Raw genomic sequence first — 14,673 nt, 5'->3', positions numbered from 1 at the left:
AAAAACCGAGTCCTGTGCATGTCCAGTTGGAAGAAAGCAAATCCCATTTAATGGGAATCGGCTCTTCTAATCACCCCTACATTGGTATCTGCATAGCATTTCTTCACCTTGGCCCCACACCTGGCTTTCTGTCCTTTTTCCTATTTATGCACCAAGACCACGGATAGGGAAGAAAATGGAACTTGCTTGGAATCCAGAACCCAGCTTTAGGATGGTGTGGCTTGCCCAAGGAATTGGTACTTAATCCTTAATATTAACTTTGATGAGAACATAAATATTGGTTTCTTGGTCTCTGGCTTCCAAGCAGCAGGCTTACAGGGAGAGTCATGACGGTCCACTCCCCAAGACAGAATGTCTGGGCTGGACACTGGAAGGAGGCTATGTAGGGTGAAGACCATCTCTCTTTCTCCTCAATGGGTCAAGACTAATGGGAGCATCTTTGTTTTCAAAGCCAAACACCAAGCAGAAAGTCTTTATGAATAATTTTCTGAGGCCGTGTCTGCAGAGAACCATGGCCTCAATTGTTTGGATCACAACTCTTTTGGGCATCTCTCTGAGTATTAACACAAAAAGAAGTTTCCAGAGCCATTGTATTTTTGAGGATACATATTACTTCCCAGGCATGACAAACATTTGATTTTTTGGGGGGTCCACAACTTTGGAACTTGTATTACTTGTTATTTAAATATTTAATAATTTTATATGATTTTTTTTTCTTGGCTCTTTTCTTTCTTTCTTTCTCTTTCTTTCTTTCTTTCTTTCTTTCTTTCTTTCTTTCTTTCTTTCTTTCTTTCTTTCTTCTTTCTTCCTTCCTTCCTTTCTTTCTTTCTTTTTTCTTTCTTTCTTTCTTTCTTTCTTTCTTTCTTTCTTTCTTTCGTTCTTTCTTTCTTTCTTTCTTTCTTTCTTTCTTTCTTTCTTTCTTTCCTTCTTCTGTTAATCCTCATCTGAGGATATTTTTCCATTGATTTTTTTTTTTTTATACACAGAGTGGAAGAGAGAGGGAAAGATAGAGAGAAACATCAATGTGAGAGAAACACATTGATTGATTGCCCCCTTGATCTGGGAATCGAACCTGGGGACCTTTGGTCCACAGGCCGACATTCTATCCACTGAGTCAACCCACCCAAGGCCCCTTCCACCTCTTACATCCAGCTCTCCACTCCTCGGAGCTCTCAAAGAATCCAAGATGGGAAAGAGTACTTGGGAATGATTTTTCTTTCTTGATAGGCAATCCCCCAACACACACATCCAGGGAGAGCCAAGCAGGGAAGGCTGGACAGAGGGAAGGGGGAGGACCTTTTGTGGAGAAGGTCTCCCTCCCTCCACACTCTTCCTAAGCCTTGGAAAGTGCCACCAATTTCCATCATATTTTCAAGCCATAGTTCCCTCTGAAGGCCAGCTCTGGGGAAGTTTAAAGCCACTAGTCACAAAATAAACTTAGGAAAAGCTTTGAAATTGTGTGCACACACATAAAAGGACTAAGAAGAGAGCCAGGCTGAGCCAGAACAATGGTCCTCCCCACCCAGCCTGTCCCTGGCACCCTCTGTTTCTTTGTGCCTATGAAAGTTGGGTTCTTGGTTGTTGATGTTCTTTTTCACCTTTGATTTTTTGTGTTAAATGTGTGGGTTTTTATGTACTTGTTTTTTTCTGATTATCTGATTAATACTTGGTGTGTATTTTTTTCTGATGAACACATTTCATTCGAGAACATTTGGGAGTTCAAACACTATGTAAAAACAAAGCAACACTTCCCTGTGACCCCACCCCTGAGATTCAACCCTTTTGAATAGATCCACTGGTCTTTTTCCTGTGCATAAGTGAGAGTGTGTGTGCTGGCCTGTATTTTAATCAAATTGAGATGCCACTAAATTTTAAATGTTTAAGTATGATTTATAGTCTGCCAGTCTTGGGTCCAAACAGATGTACTGGGTAAGTATTTCCTTAGGTTCCTAAATATTATTTTAGTTCATGATTTTGGTCAAGCTGAACTGTTTAACTTTTTGTTCCCCCTTCACTGTGCCCCACTTGCTCACTCCCGGGTTCCTAGGCAGATCCCAGACCAGAACAGCAAACACGACCCGCTGGGGGCTCCGGGAGGCGCCACTCGTGGATCCTCTCTCTGCCTCGCTCCCTCCTTAACCTGACCAAGTAAACATCCACACTGACAACATTTCCTGTGACCACCTGTTTCCATCTCATTGCTGTTTGCTTGTTTTTTTTCCCCAAGGACCTAAAGTCTTTTTTACCAGATTTTGCAAAAGTTCAGAGTTACAATTTAAGTGTGCCCAGGGTTACTGCTCAGAACACACTGCTGAAGAAAAAAAGAATAACTTGGGGACAGGCCTGACAGGCACTGTGCTGAAGCTGGTGTGTGTGTGTGTGTGTGTGTGTGTGTGTGTTCCAAAAAGGTAAAACCAGGTCTTCCCAGGCTGTGGAAGACCTTGGGTTGGTATGTGACTCAGAGCCCTCCTTCACCAGCTCCAGCTCCCACTGGCTGAGACAGATGGATACCCTTGGAAACTATGAGGGTCTGGATGTCTGCTAGCCTTGGGTCCAAAGAGATCTACTAGGGCAACTCTGGGGAAGTTTGAACTCCCACACCTGTGCAGTGGGTATACCCTTACCTGTGTAGGGGGTGTGTCCTCACCTGTGCAGTGGATAGAACACCAGCTCCCTTGCAGAGGCATTAGAAAGATGAAATGAAATCGCTTATATAAACTACACTGTATCACAAATGATATGTGCTCAACAAAGGATAGTTGTACTAGTATTTCTAATGTTTTTTAAACAGTGTAAATAATAAGAAAATGTCAGAAGTATCCAGTTATAGTGGAACACAGAGGATGGAAAGAAGATGAAAATTAAAAAAAACACACAAAAAAACAAAGACATCCTAGAGGAGGCAGGTGAGCCATCCAGAGAAATGACTGGCACTGTAACAGGAAGAGAGACTAAACTGAAGGGAACAGCATGAGGAGAAGGATGGAAGTAACAAGGCGCATGTTCCTGGAACAGTCCACAGTCCGCAGCTACAGCATAAGATATTTGTAAAGGGAGTTGTAAGTAGCAAGGCTAGCAGGGAGAGCAGAGCCAGAGAGAGGAGTCCTGCAGGCCGTGATCAGGAGGTTGGACTTAACCTGTGGGCAACGGGGAGCCAGTGAGGTTGTTGGACCAGGAAGTGACATGATTAGAGGTCTGCTCGCAATCTATTGATTTCCTGTCTTTCAGATGTGCCAAAGGAGAGGTCCCAGACAGGATGCAACATGTCCAGGAACCACCTACTACACTGTGCTCACAGCGGGTTTTACACACCGGCCTTTGCCATTGGCAGACCAACAGGAGCCTCCTGTGCTCCATTTCACATCTGAAATAAAAGCTGGATGCTCTGAGAGTCTCCATGGGCCATCAAGAAAGATGAAGAAAGCGTGCTTTCTGGTTTTGGTCTTGGCTTTGCCATGTGGTATTTGATGATACAGTCATTTAGAAAGAAACCACAGAATCAAAAACAATTTGATGAAACCAGAAGAAAGCAAATCCATGCACAAACTGGGACCGAATGCCACAGGCTGTGCAGGGACCCAGCCTGACAAACCCTCAGGCTCTGGGTCTTAGCTAAGCTCTGTCTCCCAGGGCCCCATAGTTCAGATGCCTCCTCCCTAAACAGGGACCGTGGTTCTTATACCAAAGGACACAAAACGCATTGAAAATACCAGAGTGTGGGAAATGTGTTCTCATTTATTTTCATAGAACACAATTTCCAGAAAGTGCCGTGTGGCCAGAACTGATGCCCCTTATGGGTCAAAGACGGTCAGAGAAACGTGGGTTTGGAGCCTTGATAAGGAAGGGAACCAGAGCCTTGATAAGGAAGGGAATCAGAGCCTTGATAAGGAAGTTAAACAACCTGTGGCAACTGCCCGCCTATGCGGATGACGATGAGTCTGGGAAACTTAGGTTTGAAGACTAGAAAAGATGAAATGAAGTTTGGGGTCCTCACAGCCCTAATTCCAGAATGATAGACAGAAGTTCATGTGCGCAAAACTCCTGCCCCCAGCCTCATGCACCTGCACACAAATGCACGCACATGCAAATGCACACACACAACACACACACACACACACAAATACACCTACACATATACATGCACACACTTCCTTCCCATCCTGCATCCTATGCTTTGACGACAACCTGCAACACTAAGCCAGTTGAAATCTCAAGTCCTTGACACACTGTCTGCAATGAGGCTGCAATGGCTTCAGCATCACCTATGTCCTTAAAGTGTGGTCCCCAGGCCCACACCATGGGCACCACTTGTTCGAAATTCAGACTCCCAGACCCGCGGAGTCACTGGGAATTTTAGCCACATTAGCATGCACATTAAAGTTTGAGAAGCACAATCTACATCCACGGAGAAAAGGAATGGAATGTTTGATTGGATAAGATTTTACTCTTCTCTCTGGGCCCATGCGCATGTGCAAGGGGAAACTGCTGGAGAAGTGCAGAAGCCCCAGTGGGAACAGGCAAACCCAGGGAGGCAGGAAGCAGACTAGGGGTTTCTTTTCAGGGTGATGGAAATGCTCTCAAATTGATTGTGGTGTTGGCCGCACAACTCTGTAAATGTACTAAAAACCAATGAAATTGGTGAATTGCATGGTACGTGAAGTATATCTCAATAAAACTTAAAAATATAAGTAAAAGCACTCAGGAGCCTTGGAAACACCAAATTGGTAACTTCTGAGTTCGACTGCAAAAGAGACACCCATGGAACCAGATCGTGAAGGGTAGCTCCACTAGGAGACTGCTCTCTTGTCCCGGCTTGATAAGTTTCTTTCAACACAGAAACACTGAAATGGTCACTGGTCTTAAAATATACCCTCAGACCTAGGCCAACAGGGTCAGTGCCCCGACTCCATGATGTAGACACCTCGTTCTGATCTCCTCCAGCCGTGTGCTTCCACACTAAGCAAGGGAAGATGTGCAGTCTTCTAGAACATTCTCCAGGCACCGCACCTGGGACCCCAGCATTCCCTGTCCAAATGCCCAGCCTGCATCTGGGCCCCACGCAGGTCTCTTCCTCGGGTCTGTCCTCCCTAGTGTGGATGACGGCACCGGTGTGCACCCCTCAGGCTCCAGGGCTGGCCCAGGCACAGGGAAGTCCTTTGCTCAGTCCCCAATAGGTGACAGGCTGGTGACCTGACTTTGCTACTTTCCAGCTGGAACTCTGGGGTGTCTGAGAAATCTAAACTTGAACCTAGCTTTCTGGGTCACATAAGGATATGTATGTCAAGTCAGAAGGTCAAAACATTATACATTTAATGCTTTGTTGCCTTAATGAATAACTTTAAAATACTTTGTCCTATGGAATCTCTGTCTCCGTTTCTGCACTTGCCTTAAAACCCTGCAGTTTTAGACATCGATAATTTTTTTCTTCTAAGTTTGTCAAGCACTGAGTGAATATTTTTGGTCTTCTCCCTAATATGTTATATTTTATAGGTAAATATTAATTACTCGCTAGAGGCCATCCTGTCTTTCCATAACTTCACGCACAATAAATACCAAGGACTTATTTTGGCTCCCAAACAGTATAGAAAGTTTTAGGATAAGAAGCATCTGAAATGTGTTTGCCTTCCTATACCTCATATTTGCCAAACATGTTAGTTAAAAATAAAAAAGGAAAAACCAGGAAGTAAAGAATCTATATATATAAAAGCCTAAGCGACCCTTACCACCGGTCGACTGGTCACTATGATGACGCACTGACCACCAGGGGGCAGATGTTCAATGCAGGAGCTGCCTCCTGGTGGTTAGTGTGCTCCCACAGCCAACCTCCTGCGGTCCCTCCCTTTGGCTGGCCCTGATCCGCCCTGATTGGCCCCGATCACTGGCCAGGCCGAGGGACCCCACCCATGCATGAATTCATGCACTGGGCCTCTAGTAATGAATAAAGGGGCTGCATATTTTACATTAATAACATGTAAGGTTCCGCCTGGGCTACTTTTCTTCCGAAGGAAAATGGAAAAGCGAATCCTCAAGAAAAAAATGGAAGCCTCTGGACACTTAAAAAACAACAACAGTCACCTTAAGTGGAACTTTGGGGAGGAGGGAACTTAGGAGTTGAGCCATGAGAGCTATGCACTGGGCCTCTAGTAATGAATAAAGGGGCTGCATATTTTACATTAATAAGATGTAAGGTTCCCCCTGGGCTACTTTTCTTCTGAAGGAAAATGGAAAAGCGAATCCTCAAGAAAAAAATTGAAGCCTCTGGACACTTAAAAAACAACAGTCACCTTAAGTGGAACTTTGGGGAGGAGGGAACTTAATGAGTTGAGCCATGAGAGCTTAAAGACTCTTCCATGGCTCCTGAAATCTTCATAACTAATCGTTTGGTGACAGAGTGCTATAGGGGCCCAGCTCTTGTCGTCACAACCCGCTTTAAAGGGCTAGAAGGTTGAGAACCACTGGCTTAAAGACTCTTCCATGGCTCCTGGAATCTTCATAACTAATCGTTTGGTGACAGAGTGCTACAGGGGCCCAGCTTTTGTCGTCACAACCCGAAATTTGAGCAGAAGCTACCTTACTTCATGCCCTCCAAAATACTGCGCTGTGGGGATCACTTTCATTCCTGTGAGCTGTGAAGCAGAGGCCGAGTGCAGAACTTTCCTTTGCCCTCCTGTGAGGGGACTGATGTCACCATGTCTGGTGCCAACCGAGTTGACTCCCACTCAGATATATTTCAGAAGAGGCTCCCAGCCTGATGTCTTCCCCCACCCAATCCCATCATCTGGGTTCCTTGTGGGAATGCGAAGCTTTTTCTTTGTACTGGGGATTAAATTTAAATATAACAATTTGTATAGCACATGCTTCAACATTTCAATCATTTTGGAAACTGGGGCCGTGAGGGAGATGGGGAAAATGATCTCAGATAAGACTGAATTGGTAAGTTGCCACACAGCTGCTCTGCCCAATATGGTAGCCATATGTGGCTATTTACATGTAATTAGATAAAAACGCAGTTCTCAGTTGTACCAGTCGCATTTCCCGTGCTTAACAGGCCCATGTGATTAATGGCTACCAATTTGGATGGTGCAAACAGAGGACAATTCCATCCTCACCAGAAGTTCTACTGCACATGTTCAATTGGGAGAGTTTTCATGTTTTCTCTGTAGTCCTAGGCAAGCCTTCTTTTACTCTCTCTGTTGTTGGCACTATACTATCACTTTTGCAACCCTAAAAGTAGATAGTGATGTACTAGCTACACAGCTTCTCAGTTTTGTAATATACTAAACCCCATCAAATGATGTATTTTAGAAGAATAAACTCTGTAGTACATGAATTATATCTCCATTTAAAAAATAAAGTCTAATTGGTCAAATATCCAGAAATAACTCCATTAATCCACCTTGGCAAGTATCACAGCACAGCCCAAATGACCTTATTCGAATGTAAAGCAGAGAGAACTGAATCATTTTTAACAGCAAACAAAACGAACAGCCTTCACCCTCCAGGGGCTCCTGACAGCACCTAGATTGGGAGGGCCTTTCATAGAGGCCACTTTAAAAGTTTATCACAAAGTAGTGATGTTAGCCCTGGACTCCCCCCTTCCTTTTCCACGTTCTCCTAGTGTCAAGGTTTCCACCTGGCAGAGAGCTGCAGCCCGTGTTGCCTGGGCTTCTTCCCACGAGACAATTTCCCTAAGAGAAAGAAAGAAAATACCAGACATGGGCAACAGGCACAGCGCCCACCCTGAGCTACCCGGGGTGTGTTTTCCCTTGTCTCTTTAAGAGAAACACCAGCAGGTTCTTCTCTCTTTATCTTGAGATTATTGGCAGGTTAGAGAGCAATTTTCCTGATTTGCTTTGGCAAACAAGATGCCAAGTTGTAGAGATCTCATTTCTGGAGGTTCCAAAGGGACTTGCTCATTATGGAGAAAGTGGTCGCCAAATGCAGGCACTCTTTGGAAATAACCAAATGGTCTCTGGCTCCCTAATTAAAAGAGGCAGCAGAGCCCCGTGGTTAAGACTTGGGTTTCAATCCTTGCTCTGCCTCCCACTAGCTGTGAGCCCTGGCTCTATGCCTGTTTCCTCAGCTACAGAAAATAAAATACCTACCTTACGGAGCTGTGAAAAATACACGTGTCAATGGACATGAGGCATTCAGAACCGTGCCTGGCGTAGAGAAAATGCTGAGTAAATGGAAATTGTTGATGATGATAATAATGATACTTGTTCCACCCCATCAGGTCCTACGCAACCACCGCTAGGCAATACGTTTCCACGTGTCCTGCCACCGTGCTCAGTGGACATGAGCATATATTCTTAAATATATGTCTCAGTCTCTTTATTCTTGTCCCTTCCTTCCCTTTCTTTATTTAAAAGAATTTGGTATTTATTTTTCTTTTACTTTTAGTGCCCTTGTAATGCTATCAACCTAAACCCAGAGGCAAAAAGCTGCTAAGAGACTCTGTCAGTGGGAGAGCAGCAAGCATTGGATTCTTCCCCTCAGATAAGAGGAGGGACAACTGTATCTGGAGGTGGCTGTGGGTCAGGGGACAGCCCATGGTATAGCCCAGGGGTCCTCAAACTACAGCCCGCGGGCCACATGCAAATACAAATATTGTATTTGTTCCCTTTTTGTCTTTTTACTTCAAAATAAGATATGTGCAGTGTGCATAGGAATTTGTTCATAGTTTTTTTTTTAAAACTATAGTCCGGCCCTCCAACGGTCTGAGGGACAGTGAACTGGCCCCCTGCTTAAAAAGTTTGAGGACCCCTGGTATAGCCTCTCAGCCCATCAGATGTCTTTCCACAATTTCTAAGTCAGCCACAGACCACGCAGAGGGCTCGGGCTCTTGGGGCTCATCAAAATACATTTTTTACACACTTATTAAACTAAAGAGGTAGCTGGATAGTGCCATGCATGGTCACAGGTGTTTTCTAAATATTCGTATGACTTTCAAAGGATACACCATCAGTGGGGTGAGGACTACATTACTACATTATATATATCTTTTTCGTTTAAGGTCACCCGAAGAAAATACACTAATCATTTAATAGGGTATGTTTCTGCCTTCAAAACATGCCCCAGATGGTTGATTTCATGGATACTCTGAAAATTAATTCTGGAAAGCTGTTTTAGTGGGGAGTTTTGTTCTGTTGAGTCTCTGATTCTAGCTACCCACCTTCTATTTAGCATGGTTTTTATTCATTTGCTACTTCTCACTAAAAGTGAAGAAACTGGAAGGAGTTGAAATTCCAATTGATCAATAAAGAGAACAAGACTGCATGACTCATTTGGTCAAAATACATTTTTTATGTTATGAAGAAAATACACAAAGAGGTTGATATTTATAAATCAATATAAAGTAAACCTCAAATGGTTAGGAAGAAATGAAGAAAGGAAGGAAAAAAGGAAGGAAGGAAGGAAGGAAGGAAGGAAGGAAGGAAGAAAGGAAGAAATGACCTTGTCATCCTATTTATCCAGAGAGAGCTCAGAACTGATTGGAGAAACACTCCCATTAGCTTGAGTTCTAGGACACAGTGGGAAGGCCAGAGAAAAGTAAGGTCTTTATTATATCTTTCTCTTCTAACATGATCACAGCTGGGCACTGCCTCCCCTTCAGGAGTCAGGGGGTAGGGAAGACATGGCATCAGAGGTCCTCTCTTGGTTCTTATGGGGGATGGGGGTCTGCCAGACACATCTTCCCCGACACACCTTTTTAAAAAAGAATGGCACCATCAGTAAGCAACTTGATTTCCATTGAGTCATCATGGAACGTAGCTAAAATTGAAATCTTCCTGCCTGCCTGTGATGACAATTGTTTTATCCCCAGCTATGCTCAGTTGATTTCCAATAATGCTGTGTGTAGAAATGGCAGCCTATGCCAGGCTGGTATGGCTCAGTGGTTGAGCATTGACCTATGAACCAAGAGGTCACTGGTTCAATTCTAGGTCAAGGCACATGCCTGGATTGCAGGCTTGACCCCAGTAGGGGCCATGCAGGAGGCAGATCATTGATGATGTTTCTCTCTTATCGATGTTTCTATCTCTCTACCCCTCTCCCTTCTTCTCTCTCTAAAAAATCCTATATAATAAAGATGTAATATGCAAATGGTCATTACATAATGACCGAATCCCGGATCAGCAGGAGGGTGGGGCAGAGAGCTACAAGTGGGAGCTACAGGATGGGGCAGGGCTATTAGGGGGGGTGGGCAGGTTGGGGAGCTACAGGAGGTCAGGGCAGCAAGCTACTGGCGCACGGATTCGTGCCCAGGGCTACTAATAAATAAATAAAATCATATTAAAAAAAAGAAACTGGCCTTAACCAGTTTGGCTCAGTGGATAGAGCATTGGCCTGCGGACTGCAAAGTCCCAGGTTCAATTCTGGTCAAGGGCATGTACCTTGCCAGGAGGAGGTGTGCAGGAGGCAGCTGATCGACGTTTCTCTCTCATTGATGTTTCTAACTCTCTATCCCTCTCCTTTCTCTGTAAAAAATCAATAAATATATTTAAAAAATAAAAAAATGACTGCTTTAAAAGAAAGAAAGAAAGAAAGAAACTGGCAGCCTGTAACAATGGGAAAGAGGAAAAGAGAAAGAAGAGAAAGGTCATCTCTTCAAGAAGTTTCCACAGATGACTGTACTATTAGGAGAGCTTCGACGATCTCAAAGCCACTAATCCTGGGAAGGACAGACTCTCTATGCTGCCTGGATGCTACAGGTGATCGCTGATGTCACCTCCACCTGCCAGGCATGGTTTGCTAAGAAATAATACAAGGCTGTATGTGGAGCAATACCTTGGTAAGTGAGTCCTCTCAGTCCCAGAGGAGGCAAAATGTTCAATGCTGCAGGAGAAAACACCACTGACATTTTATATTCTTATTTTTTTTAAGTGGGTGAAAGGTTACTTTTAGATTGAAGTCTATGAAATTGACAATATTTGATCATTTTGCTCTACAAAATAGTAATTTATTATGGTTCAATGCATGAACACAGAGGTTCTCATTTATTTTTTTATTGAAGTAAAATTGACGTACATTATATTAGTTTCAGCTGTACAACATGATGATTCAACATTTGTATACACTGGGACAGAGTGGAATTCTGCTGCCCCAAGTCTGTGTTTGAACTTGGCCCTTGACCACAGGGCCAACGTGACCTGGCCGAGCAGTCACAGAAGAGCGCCCTGCACACTGAATTAAGACCCACAATCATACACTCACTTTGGCCCACATGCAACTTGCTTTTTAAAAATTAGTTGCCAGAATTTTCAAACTCCCCAAATTTCATACCCTCTTTTGAGAATCAAAGTCTGGCAATAGTGCACGTTCCCACAGGCCTTGTGGCAAGAATGGGCTCATTCTCAGAAAGGGCTGCCTTCTTTAGGACAAGCCATGCATTCTCCATTGCCATCCAAGCCTTCAATGTGACCACAGTTGCCTTTTCCCTGGCCCAGGTGAGCTTTTCAGTCCAAGGTTAACTAAGCCAGGTCATGGTTCATGTGTCCTCACCCAGAGTGTCAAGGCCTGCCATCAATGTGTCAGAAAACTGGACGGGTTAACCAGGAATCCACTTCCCCTCTCTCTACACCAGCCTCCTCCCTCCTCATCTTTCCAGAGAAGGCTCATTTGGTGAGGGCACCATATGGGTAGAATGGGGAAGAGACCAGGCAGAGGGCGCAGCTGGGAGGCAGCCCCTGCAGTCATCGCACAAACAGGACCACGCTGGCAAAATCCCCACAAACGGAAATTCTACAACCCCTCTCTCTAATCCAGTCCTAATGTTCAGCAACCTTCACTGTCAGGAAATCCTACCCTAAATAACCCAAATCCTTCACGCAGCTTAAACCCATTTCCTCTTACTCTCTGCTCACTGGAGATGGGGAACAGCTGGTCACCGTTCTCTGTACCAAGTTCTTTGTCAACTGGATGATTGGATTCTGGCTCTGGACCACTGTCATAATTAGGAGTCTGACCAGTTCCATATTGTGCCGTCTGCAAAAGCATGTCGAATAGGAAGATAAAATTGTGAGCATGCTGTGCTTCAGAAATGTGCCATCAGGGGAACGCGATCCTTCACCATGCCACCAGGCTGTTCCCAGTTTAGAAATGTAAACGGGAGTTTTCTATGTGGAAAAAAAAATGTTTTTCTGAGGCGAGCTCTGCCACATGCGCAAAATACCCAACAATGCAAAGGTTCTATTAAGGCCAACAGGAGAAACAATATGCAGAGTGAGCACTGATTAAGCGCTTCTGTGCTTCCATGACAGGCATCGTCTCAGATGCAATTCTCAACAAGGCACTAAGGTGGGTATTAGGATTTTTCTTGCTTTGCAGGTGGGGAAATGGAGCCGCACAGAACTTACTTGTCCAAGTTTACACACCAGTGAGGACGTGTTTAAACCCAAGCAGTTGGAGTCCAGAGCCTCTGATCTCTCAACCACTCCTCCATTCTGCACATAAACCTGGTGCTGTGAGTCTGGGCAGCTCACCGCCTTGAATATAATCCCTTTGTGGCCAGTGGAGACCAAGAAGTCATGGCCATACTCAGGTGCTGTGTTCCTGACAAAGCACAAAGGAAGTCTATAGCCTAAAATTTCAAATAAGCTTTATGCCACCAAGCTTGAATTCTTCTCATATACAGAGTTCTATGTGAGACCCGGGATCTCCACTTAGATGTGGACAGTACGTAGCCCCCCAGTTCCCAGCTGGATGCCTGTTCCCATGTATGTGCTCCGGTCTGACCTGGATCAGAGACCAGGTCCCACCACATACCACCTGGTCACGTCCTGCCTGCCTCCGTGTCCCCAGCAGTAGCGTGGTGATGACAGCTGCTTCCTGGTGGTGTGGGAGGCACATCTCTCCTCTCACTAGCCCCTTGTCCAGCCATGTCTCCTCACTGCATTTAGTTCTAACTATTATCATTGTTTTGCCTCTTTCACTAGCCGATAAGCCAGTGGTTCTCAACCTTCCTAATGCCGCGACCCTTTAATACAGTTCCTCATGTTGTGGTGACCCCCAACCATAAAATTATTTTCGTTGCTACTTCATAACTGTAATTTTGCTACTGTTATGAATCATAATGTAAATATCTGATATGCAGGATGTATTTTCATTGTTACAAATTGAACATAATTAAAGCATAGTGATTAATCACAAAAACAATATGTAATTATATATGTGTTTTCCGATGGTCTTAGGCAACCCCTGTGAAAGGGTCGTTTGACCCCCCAAAGGGGTCGTGACCCACAGGTTGAGAACCACTGCTATAAGCTCAACAGTGAAGAGGCTTTGCTTGTTTGATTCACCTGTACCTCCGGTGCCCTGCACACCGTAGGCACTCATAATATTTGGAGAATGACTAAGTTATCATTAGAAGAATTAAATAAAGCCACCCATGTAAAATGTAATAAAGATTATTTCTACCCACTTCTCATAGTTTTCTCCTTGAAATCTGTTCTTATCTATCTAATTTATCAACCCTCTATGGTTATGCAATGGCCACTCCATCTTCTACTGTGCAACCTTGGTGTGGACACCAAGGTTCCTTGCTGACCAAGCAATACCTCCCGAAAGTCCCAGAAACGCACTTTCTATGCCACTTCAGAAGGGCTTCTACCCTAAGCTTCGGGCCAATCTTATGCTTTAAATGGAGGCATATCGAATACTCGCATTCCTTCTGCTAGTTGGTGGCAGCATCCAAGAGAAGCTGCTCCCACCATTTCTGAGGGGGTCCTGAGAGTTTCTACCCTGGGAACCCTAGCTCTTCTCCTTTTCTCTGGTAGTTTCTAGACCAGGAGCAGCAAATTTAAATGCCTACATGGGTCAAACAAGTGACGTAAATGAGCAAAGTCATTGCAGGTGTGAGACAAGAGGGGTGGTGGGGACCGAGGGAGCCTGCTCTGGTTCAAGGGAAAAGAAGATCAGCAGAGATTCTCCTTTTTCGGGTCACTGAATAGTTAAGGCTCTCTTGGGTTGGGGGGTTTGGCCAGGAATTGACAGAAGCCCCAATACCCACATGCTCAAAGCGTTCTCTTATTACTCATACACACAATCTCTTTTCCCATTTTTAAATCCTCTTAACTTACAATGTTTTAGCCTTAAGCATGAAATCTATATGTCATGGGCTATAATAAAAAAATCCCCAAGGATTTTCCCCCCATATGATGTCCACATTTATTGTCTAAAACATGAGAATGTCAGCTGTCCTCATTCTATGTTTGTTAAGTTTCAAACCCTCTTAATGGTTCCATTAGAAAGCAAGGCATAAAAATGCAAATAAGTTTCTTTCAAAATGTTGACTTAGAGTTTTCTTATGGGGAATGAGGGAATCAGAGAAAGGAAGATCTTGTTCAATTAAACTTGATGATCTTTGAGACTTTGTCCCTTCCCCACCTGGGTTATGTTCATGAGTTTACATCTGCCTGCTAGACTGAGGGTTCTTCAAGAACCTGGGAAGCAGCCATACCCATTGTTCAGTGCTCAGAGTCCAATCCAGGTTCTGGCATTTTGTCAGGAGCCCCATATACGTTGGCTAAACATTAACAGTGTTATCTCAGAGCGAGAAACAACACTCTAAAATACACTTTCCATGATTCAGTAAGCTCAGATGACGGGAAGCAGAACCTGGGAAGGCATTTTTCTGGCATATGACTGGATGCCACAAACTATCAGAAGGGAGGA

The 14,673-nt window shown here is 44.3% G+C and overlaps 1 protein-coding gene and 1 long non-coding RNA gene across 2 annotated transcripts in view; both read right to left on the bottom strand.

Annotated features, from left to right (window-relative positions):
- Nucleotides 1-12,012, bottom strand: part of SGPP2 (sphingosine-1-phosphate phosphatase 2) — a 62,924-nt gene extending 50,912 nt beyond the window's left edge. Inside the window, exon 1 of the mRNA XM_014531138.1 lies at nt 11,854-12,012. Coding sequence (XP_014386624.1) covers nt 11,854-11,997 — 144 coding nt within the window. The 5' untranslated portion in view covers nt 11,998-12,012. The remainder of the gene's footprint in view (nt 1-11,853) is intronic.
- Nucleotides 9,288-10,838, bottom strand: LOC106724291. Its single transcript, XR_001360045.1, has 2 exons — nt 10,789-10,838; nt 9,288-9,708 (listed from the first exon to the last, which is right to left on the bottom strand). It is a non-coding gene; the product is annotated as an uncharacterized LOC106724291 (long non-coding RNA).
- Nucleotides 12,013-14,673: the final 2,661 nt, after the last annotated feature.

Source organism: Myotis brandtii, unplaced genomic scaffold (assembly GCF_000412655.1).
Source record: "Myotis brandtii unplaced genomic scaffold, ASM41265v1 scaffold79, whole genome shotgun sequence".
Classification (NCBI taxonomy): domain Eukaryota; kingdom Metazoa; phylum Chordata; class Mammalia; order Chiroptera; family Vespertilionidae; genus Myotis; species Myotis brandtii.
Note: the sequence above shows the minus strand (reverse complement) of the source record. Positions and strands in the feature narration are given on the sequence as shown.